The sequence below is a fragment of the Bison bison genome, unplaced genomic scaffold, assembly GCF_000754665.1.
Source record: "Bison bison bison isolate TAMUID 2011002044 unplaced genomic scaffold, Bison_UMD1.0 scf7180017864471, whole genome shotgun sequence".
NCBI classification, from domain to species: Eukaryota; Metazoa; Chordata; class Mammalia; order Artiodactyla; family Bovidae; genus Bison; species Bison bison.
The window spans coordinates 11,003,642-11,016,379 of record NW_011495032.1 but is presented as its reverse complement, the minus strand read 5'-3'; the positions used below and the strand labels follow the sequence as shown (position 1 = coordinate 11,016,379).

Below are 12,738 nucleotides of genomic sequence, written 5' to 3'. Positions count from 1 at the left end.
GGTTTAGGGTGTTGGGTGTGGGGGTGGTCAGTGTATTTTCAAAGACAGGACAGACTGACAGCCAGCTTTTCAACAGTCACATCAGATGATGGAAGAGTAGAGTCCAGTGATGTGCTGGTGAGGGTTTAACCTGGCTGCCAAGGACTCCAAGGACCCTGATTTGTAGCATTTCTGAGATACATGGAATAGAAACTCCTAGGTTGGCCAATTTCAAACTACCATTGTGAAATCACCACATGCAGAATTGTGCAGGGATATGTATAACAGGTTCTTATGAGCCAGTGTGAGCGGGTCCATCACACCCACGAATAAATCCTTAAGATATAAGGGAAAGATGTCCTTCAATGTTGAATTACATGTCTAGCAAAATTGTCTTCCAGGAATAAAGGTGAAAAATGAAAGACTTATTTTCAGATAAAGGACCACTTATACAGAAAAAAATTCAAAAGAATTTACATCAGAAAGAAGGAAATTAAATCTGGCAGAAAGTAAAAGGTTTTGGAACAACAAATGACTACACTGGTAAGTCAAAAAAGCAGTGTCTACATAAAGTAATAATTATTATTAGTAGGAGGGGAAATAGAATAAGAAATAAACATAAAATTCAACCTACAAGTTGGTCAGTGTTGATTGGCTCATTCAACTGTCATTTTGGAAGGTAAAACTGACATTTTCCAGACCTAATAGCAGACAGATTTCTGGATGCACATTATGTTCTGGAAACTAGATACAATGTATGGATCTGGAAGGCTGTAGTGGGACAGGAGTCATTTTTTCTGCCTTTTCAGCTTTTTCTACTGGCCAGCAAAGTCATGGCAACTTGAAGTCTTTTCTCTGCCACCATTTTAAAGGAGTTTTCCACCTATTGGATGCTAACACACAGCACTGCATCAGTGACTGCTTGGTAGTTAATGGCTTCCCATTCATCAGCTCAGAACTGCTGGGGAGTCACTCAAAAAGACTAACAGGAATGCACTCTATAAGTGCTGTCACAATGTTGTAAGCAAGTTATTTCCTGAGTTAAATACATTCCTGCTTAAAATGTTTCCAGTTATGAATGTTTTCTGCACTGTGTTGTGACTGAGAGAATAGAAAAGAACATGCTAGAATCACAGGAAAAGTTGAACAATTAGAAAATAAAGAGGCAGAAACAAACCCAACTACCCAAAGAACCCAAAAATGCACAGGGGCTTACATTTGCCAATTTATAAAACAGAAGATGGCCAGATTGAATGAAAATGCAATATTTGTTTGTCTACTCTCCACAAGATCCTATATAAGGCTCAAAAAAAACAAAGAAAAAAAAGACTGAAAGGGAAAATAAGGAAAATGATAAACCATAAGCCAGGCAAATACTAACTAAAGCACAACTGAATTAGCTATATTAATAACAGACAAACTAAAGTACAGAGACATTAAAATTAAAAAATTTTACTTCAGTGTGAAAAAACGTTCATCAAGAAGATACAAAAATTTCAATCTTGCTTACACCTGATAAAAGTCATCATTTCATATAAAATGAAAATTGACAGAACTCCCTGTAGAATAAAAAAAAGCATCCATTATTGTCGTAGGACAATCTTTTGAATTTTTGATGAATTAGGAAAGAGATTAAGGATTTATAGAGTTAAATAATTGGGTTGTAAATCCTTAATTTCTTTAAGTGAAATTTATGTGAATTTAACTAAAAAAATTGAGTAAACATTGTAAATAGAAATTAAGTAAAAAATAATTATTTTAGTGAATTGCTCTGTTCATTTATGTTACTCAAGATTCTATAAAGTAGATGTAAATGCTGGTTTCTGCTCCCTCCACACACGCTTTCCTGTCTCCACAGGACTCTTGGTCCTACGTGTTGGATGTTATCTAGATCTTGTTGCTTTTCCCTGAAGAAGGTTATTTATTATTTATTTTATCAAGGCCAGAAAGACATGGACTAGAACAGCAAACCTGTGACTTTGCCCAAGGTGAGGGACCTCATAGCCCTGAACTCGACTTCTGGGGAGAAGTTGTAACTGAGTCGGAGTTGTTGATCCATCTGCAAGAAAACAGAAAACAGAAGAGGCATCAGCAGAGGTCCTCACAGCCAAGGCGTAAAACACTCCTGTCTGAAAATAGCTGGAAAACACAGGCAGGGCAGACACCTCTCTGGGATTTTTCTCCCTGGAGAAATGAGAAATGTCTCACTAATTCTCCCACAATGCACATAAAATAACCCTTTCTTTCTTTATTGGTGAAATAAAGGCTTTCACGCAAGTCTTCTCCCTGGGAAATTCTGTACAGCTTTTGACAGGTATTTATCTCCCCACTGAGATTTTCTCACCAAATTCTTTGCTGCAAAGAAGCAAACAAATGAAGCCTTTTAGGAAGGACCCTGCAGGATTAACAAGAAAAGGAAAGCAGGTTTTCATTTCCAACTCTCCCTCCTCCCCATTTGGTCCTTAAAACCTTTACCTCCTCCTTTGCTCCAACTGATCTGGCCTTAGTCAGGTGTGCCCTGGGGGATTTTCCTAAGAGAATATATTTCAGTTTGACAAAAGGTTTGAGTCTGGGAAGGGGAGACTAGCTGAACAGCTGCCACCAGCATGAGCAGCTGATAATTCCATTTTGCAGGTGAATAAAAGCCACCAGGGGGATTCTTTGGAACTTTATTTCTGAGATCATCCTTTAGGGAACCTTCCTTTCCACACACGTTAATTCCAGTTCCGTCTCTTTATTCTCTCCATTTCAAGGCATGGTTCCCCATCCATCCCTAGGTTTTCCTTTCTAGTCAAAGCCTACCATTTTTTCCAGGGTCTATCACAGCTCATCTGTAGGAAGAGAAGACTAAGACCCCTTCAGCTGTGTGCCTGTCCCAGGGTTGCCTTTGGGGAGCAGCTGACTGGGAGCCTGGTATCCCTAGCTCCTACTGCTGGACCCTCCTTCTGCACCCACTCCAGCCCAGACAGATCCTCCTCCAGGAACCTCTGGGTCCTGAAGTAGTTTTTGCTGTGAAAAAAATAAGTGGCTATGACTTGTAGTATGTGATTGTAGGCTTTATTCCTCTTTCATACATGGAAATATGCTTTAATAATACTTGTTGTTTATTGAACACTTGGTATGTATGAGACATCATACTAAAGTATCTTTCAAAATGCATTCTTACCTAGAATACTGTGAAATAGACATTATTATCCCTCTAGTACAGATGGTGGAAATGATGTCACAGAGATCACAACTTTGGCCAATGCCACACAGCATTACATAGCAGGGACTCCTTGTCACATGGCCTGCCAACCACACAGTATGGCATTTACTTTACTTGTCCATGCCTCTCTAGATGTATGAGCAGCTGGTAGACAATCACTGTATGTTCTTATTTCTGAATTTCTACAAAATTCATTCAATAACCATTTGAGTATCTACTCTGTGCCAGACACTTTTCTAAGTTCTCCCATGCTCCCAGAGTTCATCTCCTCTAGGAAGCTCTCCTTGAAGCTTTAGTTAGATTAATTGATCCTATTCTCTGTTCTCATGGTACCTGCCCCCCGACCTCTAACCTTGCATTTAAGATGCTGTATTGTAATGACAGCAAGGAGATCAAACCATTCAACTCTAGAGAAAATCAACCCTGAATATGCATTGAAAGGACTGATGCTTAAGTGCCAATACTTTGGCCACCTGATGGGAAGAGCTGACTCATTGGAAAACACCCTGATACTGGGAAAGATTGAGGGCAAGAGAAGGAGATGACAGAGGAGGATTTCATTAGATGGTATCATTAACTCAGTGGATACCAGTTTGAGCAAACTCCAGGAGAAGGTGAAGGACAGGAAGCCTGGTGTGCTGCAACTTGTGGGGCTACAAATAATCGGACAGGATTTAATGAGTGAACTACAATTGTAATGATCTGTGTGCTCTCCCCATCTCATTTTTCTCCACTAAGCTATTGGCTCTTTGAAGATGTGGACATTTTATTGATACATGTTTTCTATATGGCCTATTACAATAACTGGAAAAGTAACTCCAAACAGATGTTTGCTGAATGAATAAATAGATATCCTGTGTTGATTCTCTTTCTATCTTGTGGGCTATGGAGCATCCAGTGCATCACCAGGATGCCTCTGGCTGCCCTGGTAGCCTCTACATCTTACATACAACACAGGGATTTTCATACGTGTGGTCCCCATCTGTAATCTTTTAATGCTCCGATTCAGTCCTGCCTTGAAGGAGTTTTCTCCCTGCCTTATCTCAGAACTCTCACCTGTTCTCTGGAATTGCCCCTTTCAGCAGGGGGCAGGGTTCCTCCTCTCATGATTTGTTACTTAGGTTGGAGAGGAGGCCAAAGTGAGTGGGAATTTCCTGCTGAGAAGAGAGCAGTAGGATTCTTAGAACTAAAGGCTGAGCTGAGATTTCTTTAGCTTCTGACTCTAACTTCTTCTCCAGGCTTCCAAAGATCAAGTGATTCCCTCAACATTGTCACATTGTGTAGAAGACCTAATTGTTCTAGTACAGGAGTCATTCCTGATCTACTGTTATCCTTTATGGGAACTTACCTGGTCCTTTCCACTTTAATCAGATGATAAACAAGGGTGAGAAGGAGGTGAATGACACTCAATTATTTTGTTTCAGTTCGGTTCAGTTCAGTTGCTCAGTCCTGTCCGACTCCTTGCGACCTCAGGAGCCACAGCACACCAGGCCTCCTTATCCATCACAAACTGCTGGAGTCCACCCAAACTCATGTCCATTGAGTCGGTGATGCCATACAACAATCTCATCCTCTGTCGTCCCCCTCTTCTCCTGCCCTCAGTCTTTCCCAGCATCAGGATCTTTTCAAATGAGTCAGCTCTTCCCATCAGGTGGCCAAAGTACTGGAGCTTCAGCTTCAACATCAGTCCTTCCAATGAACACCCAGGACTGATCTTCTTTAGGATGGACTGTTTGGATCTCCTTGCAGTCCAAGGGACTCTCAAGGGTCTTTTCCAACACCACAGTTCAAAAGCATCAATTCTTCAGTGCTCAGATTTCTTTATAGTCCAACTCTCACATGACTACTGGAAAAATCATAGCCTTGACTAGATGGACCTTTGTTGACAAAGAAATGTCTCTGCTTTTTAATATGCTGTCTAGGTTTGTCATAACTTTCCTTCCAAGGAGCAAGTGTCTTTTAATTTCATGGCTGTAATCACCATCTGCAGTAATTTTGGAGCCCAAAAAAATAAAGTCAGCTGCTGTTTCCCCTGTTTCCCCATCTATTTCCCATGAAGTGATGGGACTGGATGCTATGATCTTAGTTTTCTGAATGTTGAGCTTTAAGCCAATTTTTTCACTCTCCTCTTTCACTTTCATCAAGAGGCTCTTTAGTTCTTCTTCACTTTCTGCCATAAGGGTGGTGTCATCTATATATCTGAGGTTATTGATATTTCTCCCAGCAATCTTGATTCCGGGTTGTGCTTCCTCCAGCCCAGCATTTCTCATGGCGTACTTGTTTAAGTATTAGATAAGGTATGGAGACAAAGGTACAATGAGTCAAAGAAGGCTTGGGATACTTTGGGAATGGATTCCAGTCCTTAAGTGGAGTGAGTGCACATGGGGGCACCCCTAGTACTGGCTCAGGTGCTGGGTTACCTATTTGAAAAGCTTAGCAAATGCACAGAGCAAAGGCAAAAGGCCAGGGGTGGAGGGGAGTGGGTAGTTACCATAAACATTTATTTCGAGGACATCGACTGTATGATAGGGGCTAGGCAATCATTGAAGTCTTCAGTGAGAAATACATTGTTTTGTTATACTTCTTTATGTTCATTCTATGTTTTAGTGTTGTTTTTCTTTTTAATTACTCTTGGTGAGGTGGTGAGAGAGTGAAGTATCACAATCTTTTCAAGCTTAGATGCCTAAAATTTGTAATCTGGCCTGGAGAAGGGCTTCCCTGGTGGCTCAGCTGGTAAAGTAGCTTTGTTGATCTTAGAAATGAGGATAGCAGTGGCCTTGTCAAGTCATTAAATGAGATTAAAAGAGATAGGAAAAGGAAGGAAATTGAACAAACCTTTTTCTTTTGAGTAAGCCCTAGACACCAGGCTTCATGCTTGGTCCTTTAGTTATGTTCTTGCTTTCCTATAATGGTTACCAGAACTGACTGAATTCAGCTGCATTTGTACCCCAGCCAATCCCCATAACATTCAAACTTTTTTTTTATAGCTAAATAGACTGAGCCTCAGAAAGGTGAATAGCAAATCTAAGATCTTATAGGAGATGGAGCAGGAATTCACACATAAGTCTGTCCCAAACTAGGGATCCCTCTCTTAATCTCAGAATCTTCAACTCTCAAAGGAAGTCATTGATTCCATGCTTTCAAAATGTTGGGCTCCCTCCATCTTTACAGCTGGTAGTTGTGCTGGCATTTTGGTAAACAGGTTTAATTTGTTTAATGTCATTAATATATTTTAAAGAGAAGCACTGAAGTCTACCTCAACCACCATGGGGGCACATGTGCTTTTAAAACCACTGGTCAAATTACAATTCTCAAATTATTACCAGGGTTTCTTACTCTTGGCTGTAGCCCAGTCCCTACAGATTCCTTCCAAAGTCACATAGAGCAGAGAGGAGAAGGTTCAATAACTCAAGGTCCCGAGGTGGTAGGAGAATGTGTTCTTACCCACTGGAGGCCTCTGGCTGGCTGAGCATAGTGATAACCATCTACCCTCTCCTTATAACTGCTTCTGAATAATGCCTGAGACCAGGCAGTAGCTTATCCTTTTCTGTTTTTAGTAAACAGTTTGTTCTTTTATTTTCCCCATTGCTTTTGTTTGTTTGGGGGTTTTGTTATTGTTTTAATTTGGCTACCCAGAGCCATATGGGATCATAGTTCCCTGACCAGGGATTGAACCCATGCCCTTGGCAGTGAAAGCCCAGAGTTCAACCACTGGAAGGCCAGAGAATTCCCTAGGGCTTTTCTAAGTGGGGAGGAAGGAGAAGAAATAAGATGCAGGGGGAGGGGGGATGCGGGGGGGGGAGTGGGAGTGTCACAGAGACAACTATGTTATGTGACTGTTTTAACAAATTGATTTAAATTTAAAAAACAAATAGGTCTCTGCCTCTATTTCTTTCTGCTACTTTTGTGCTTTTGAAATCCTACATCTTCCACTGATTGTGCTTATCAACCACTGCTTGTGCTTATCATTGGCTATTAATTTGGCTGGTGGGAAATCTAGATGGAGAAGAGGGAATATCCCATTGTTCTCTCACCTCTCTGTTTGTGTTTTCATTGATGGAAAAGAAGACAGGAAATAGAAAAAGAGAAAGAGCCATTTATACAAATGCCCACCAGCATGCACCCCAGGTGTCTCACCACAGCCTCATTCAAGACATCTTCCAACAAGAAATCATCATTTCATCTCTATCTTCTAGTCTGACCTCAATCCAAAGACCTTTACCACTTATTTTAAGAGTCAATGCTACAGTCAATGCTATTAAATTATAATCACTCAAGGATTGTGATTTGTCTCCTATATTTGCCAATTATTCATGAACTTCCAACCAATCAAGAAAATGAACAGTCAGTCTTGACTTGAGTCTTGACTCATCATCCATATCCAGAGGGTCACCCAAGGTTACCAATGTTCCGTCCAGATCTTTCTCAAGTCCTTCTCTCCTTGACTTCCCCACCACACTAGTTGAAGTCCTTATCTTTGCTTCTGGTCTGGTCTCTGTCCCATATCTCATCACTCCCAAATGTGTATTTCCATAGAGAGATCACAGTGAGCCCCTGGAAATGGAAATCTACCTATGCTACTTCCCCTGCCTAAAATCCAGTGGTTTCTCTTCCTCTCTCCCAGATCCAATTTAATCTTCTCCATACAAGCCGAGAAAGAAATGGCAACCCGCTCCAGTATGCTTGCCTGGAGAATCCCATGGACAGAAGAGTCTGACGTGTTATGGTCCATGGGGTTGCAAAGAGTCAGACATGGCTGAAGCAACTTAGAACATACAAGCCATGTGGGATTAATTTATTTAGTTCAAAAATATTTATTAAAGGCCTTCTGTATGTAAGATACTGCTTGACAAACTGGGGTCCCATGGTAATGTAAACAAACAAGAATCCCTGTCTTCATGAAGCTTATGTTCTAGAGGAGGGAGAAGGGACTTATCTATTAAATAAATAGATAATTTTTATTGATTGCTAGAACCATTTAAGTGGTTTAGGATTGAAGTCAAGGAGATGGGTTGCTATATTACATAAGGCGACTGGAGACAGGGTCCCTGAGTCAATTTTTGAGGGGTGTTCCAAAGGAAGTACAAGTAACAGGTAGCGATGCAGATATATGAACAACTGGATTTTAGGCAAAGCAAACTCTAGTGAATTCAAGAGCTCTGGAAAGAGCAAGGATGCATCGAGTGGCCTGAGTAGAGTTTGAGAGGGAACTGGAATAGGTGAGTGTGTGTGTATTTGTGTGTGTGTCAGTTAGGAAACTGCAGACAGGGGAGGCCGTCTATAAATTATACTCATTTTTGACTGAGTGGAGGGTCAGTGACCCTAACATCCCCTCCTTGTTCAGGGTGAACTGAACTGATGCCCAGATGAGGTGGGTGCCCTCCTCCATGCTCTTGCTTCACCTATCCACACTTCCCCCATAGTCCTCGCTGACCACTTGTGATTTCTTCCTTGCTTGTCTTCCTCATTATGCCACAGTTCAGAGGTTGTCAAAACTGAACATGCAGCAGCATCATCTGCTGCCCCCTTCTTGAAAAAAAGCTTCAGATTAAGTAGATCTGACATAGGACCCAAGAATTAGCATTTCTTGCAAGGTTTCGAGAGATGCTTCTGGAAAGCAGGGTGTGTCCTGAGGACCACTATTCTAGTTTTCCAAAGGCTGGGGCTGAGTATGATTAGTATGCATCCCCAGAGCTCGGCTGCTCACTTGGCTTGGGGGCGAAATTCAGAAAATGTGTATTGAGCACCCAAGGTACATTTGCTGGAATGAGAAGAAGGGAAGTAAGGTACCTGAATGGTAAGCCCTCTGCCCTCTCTGTTAATCTTCAAGTGATGCAGTCTTCTGTTGGCAAAGTTCTCTGTATTGATGGTGAATACATGGGTTTCTTCCTTGTTTAGCTGGGAGCGAACTTGTAAGCTTCCTTGAAAGAAAACATTAGAAATTAGAATTAAAAATAGACCAAATAGTGTAAAAAAGTAATCAGATTGCTTTTTAATTGATCATGGCTGTTTTATAGTGACTTATGCCATAACCCTTTCATTATTCACATTTTTAAAAGGTACTATATATGTCATGACTGTAGCATCTGGATCCATATTAAAACTCCTGAGTATAGATGAAATATGCATGTGTGTGTGTGTGTGTGTGTGTGTGTGTGTGCTATCAGAAAGGAAAATAATTTGATTGTGAAAACTTTAATAAGATTGTCCACAGTCTCTTCAGTTTCTACCACTTCCTAGAACTCCTTTTCTTCCTAATTGCCTTCGTGGAATTTCAGAATATATAATGTGAAACAAGGTTGTAAAGTAATCTGAGGCAGAATAGGTGAGAGCAATCTGGAGCAGTGAGGTCATTACCCAACAGGGTCAGCCAATAGCAGAAGCTCCCTACAGTTAGCCCTGATTCCTCCTCTCCCTTTGGTTCTGACCATCATAGATTTTCAACTTGGGAGCTTATTTTCTCACTTAAAAATTAATAATAGCTCCCTGAGAGTGAAAGTTGCTCAGTCCTATCTGACTCTTTGCGACCTTATAGACTGTGGCCTGCCAGACTCCTCTGTCCATGGGATTCTCCGGGCAAGAATACTGGAGTGGGTAGCCATTCCCTCTCAGGGATCAAACTGGGGTCTTCTACATTGCAAGCATACTGTTTACCATCTGAGCCACCAGGGAAGCCAAAGAGGACTGAGGTGACTATATGAAAGTGAAAATGTTAGTCACTCAGTCATATCCAACTCTTTGAGACCCCATGGATTGCAGTCCTCCAGGCTCCGCTGTGCAAGGAATTCTCCAGGCAAGAATACTGGAGTGGGTTGCCATTCCCTTCCCCAGCGGATCTTCCTGACCCAGGAATCGAACCTGAGTCTCCTGCATTGCATGCAGATTCTTTACCTTCTGAGCCACCAGGCCTCATATAGGAAGCCCTAATAGCTCCCTAGAAATAGCATATTTGGTGCTGAGAGGCACCTTCGCCTGGGGCAAGGGGCCGGCCTGGGGCAAGGGGCCGGCCTGTGGTAGGGAAAGGGCACCCCTTATAAACTAGTGGGCTGTTCCCTAGCAAGCTGTTTCAGGCTCTTTCTAAGAACTTGGGTTTTTGATACTATTTAATGCAATGTACTATATAATATATAAATATGTTCCTAATATATCATGTATAAATTTTCTATATAGTATATAAATATATATAATAATATAGCATACAAATTTTACATATTATATATAATTCAACCCAATAAAGTAAATCAGCATGTGATATTTATGTGTCAGGCATGGTAGTAAGGCACACACTCCTTGTAGTTATTTGGGATTCTTACCATTCCACTGAATGAGTCATTCATACACACATTCTGCACACATCTATCTATTTTAGAAATCACTTCCATTTTATACATCTTCACTAAAACTTGCCTAGGAACCATCCGTCTTAGATGTTAATCATCTCAACTGAGACCCTGTCAAATAATTTATTCTGAAGCCTCTCTGACACTCCAATTTAGGTCTAAAACACCTCAACAATTTCTTAGAGCCGTGCACATACTGATCTCACCTACTTAGGAGGTTTTGATGCAATCAGTGCCTCTCAAAGCACCCTAAGCAGATATCCTGAAACCTCTTGCTAACTCATCTGCACACAACTCCTAGGAGCATAAACTCAATTCAAGACTTTTCAAAAATAAGCTTGTTACCATTAAAGGCTGACTTGCAGTCTTACAGGAAGCACTGGGGTGAGGTGGAAATGGTTGGGACCAGAAGTTCATTCATCACCTTCCCCTTAGCGTCATGTTCAGCTGCTTGGTCAATGAGCAAAAAGACATATGTCTCCTCTCAGCTACTCTGGTGTCACGAGGTTACTGTCACCTTCTTGGATGACACTGCCCTGGACCCACAAAGTTCACTGCTCTTAAGCCCTCTTTACCTAATTTATATGCTTCATCTGTCTGCTTTCATTTACCTCCCCAGTGTCTCCCATCCATACCTTTGCTTCCAAAAGTGTTTAACATAATGGTGATCATTGCAAGTGTAGAGTCCCTTAGACAGGGAACTGACTGAGGCAAGATGCTCTGAATCTAATAAATGAACAAACAAACAAAAAAAGGACTGTCTGGTACATATATACAATGGAACTCAGCCACTAAAAAGAATGAAATAAGACCATTTGCAGCAACATGGATGGACCTAGAAATTGTCATGCTGAGTGAAGTAGGTCAGAAAGAGAAATAACTTATGACATTCCTTTGTATGTGGAATCTAAAAAGAAATTATACAAATAAACTTATTTATAAAACAGACTCACAGATTTAGAGAAAGAACTTATGATTCTCAAGGAGGAAGGATGGGGGGAAGGGATAGTAAGGGAGTTTGGGATGGACATGTACACACTGCTATATTTAAAATGGATAACCAACAAGGACCTACTGTAGAGCACATGAAACTCTGCTCAATGTTATGTGGCAACTTGGATGGGAGGGGAGTTTGGGGTAGAACGGATACATGTATATGTATGGCTGAGTCCCTTTGCTGTTCACCTGAAACTATCACAATAATGTTAATCAGTTTTACTCCAGTACAAAAATTAAAAAAAAAATTTAAAGGATCACCTTAGCCAAATGTTCACTATAATTTATCTAGGAAAATGTATCCCCTCTTATGTGGTCTCGTTTTTTCTTTTCCATTAGTGTATGTTGACATTGCTACATTATAAACAGCATGCGTTTACCTGTGTGTGTGTGGATATGGGCTGAAATAAGATGTTCAGAGTATAGAAAGGAAATGAAACTGATTTGAGTCTCAGGGCTTTTCCAAATATGCTTCTGGAATAAACATATGTATAATGGAATGACCTTTTGGTCACCAGCAAGTATGCTGTAAAAGTTTCATTGCATCTTATTAATATTGGAAAATTCTAGCTGTATATGTCCTCACTCTTTTTAGGTCTCCAGGCAAAATTCATATCATTATTTTTAGAATTATACAAGTATTATCAATGTCATTTTAAAAGTGATGGAGAGAAATAAATAATCGCAAAAAATGTATTCAAATACAATGATAAAGAATCTAGTTTAAATCAAAGAGGATGTAGACATATTCTATTAAACATTCTTGCTACTTTCTGGACAGTTACTACCCCTTGGCTTCTCTCATTCTTGAGTTTCTTGCATATGACTCCTCTTTCATCTAGAACTTTTTTTGTTCCTTCCTTCATATGACAGGTGAAGGAACAGAGGTGAAGGAAGGTAAATAAATTTTCATCATTTATAGTAAGTGATTAACTCAGATTTAGAAATGAAATTGAGTTAGTTCTAAAGAGCATGATTTTCCCATGGAACACAAAGGTCCCATGTGTTCATCTCAGCCAAGAATAGGTCTTCCATTCCAACTTTTCCCATTAAGTTGATTCCTACTCAAACTCCAACATTAAGCATTCCGTTACCCCTTCCAAGAAACCTTATCTGGCTTTTCCAAGGTGCCGTCTTCTGCTCCTGTGGGTCCTGTGCTCACCTCTGTGTTGTCTGTTTACTTGCCTATTTTTTTCCTTCCTTCCTTGCCTCTCT

General features: G+C 40.6%; 1 protein-coding gene across 1 annotated transcript in view; it reads right to left on the bottom strand.

Annotated features, from left to right (window-relative positions):
• The window catches only part of CNTNAP5 (contactin associated protein-like 5), a 1,037,136-nt gene that overhangs the window by 53,955 nt on the left and 970,443 nt on the right, over positions 1–12,738 (bottom strand). Inside the window, exons 20-21 of the mRNA XM_010860827.1 lie at positions 8,978–9,108; positions 1,951–2,038 (exon numbers count right to left, since the gene is read on the bottom strand). Coding sequence (XP_010859129.1) covers positions 1,951–2,038; positions 8,978–9,108 — 219 coding nt within the window. The remainder of the gene's footprint in view (positions 1–1,950; positions 2,039–8,977; positions 9,109–12,738) is intronic.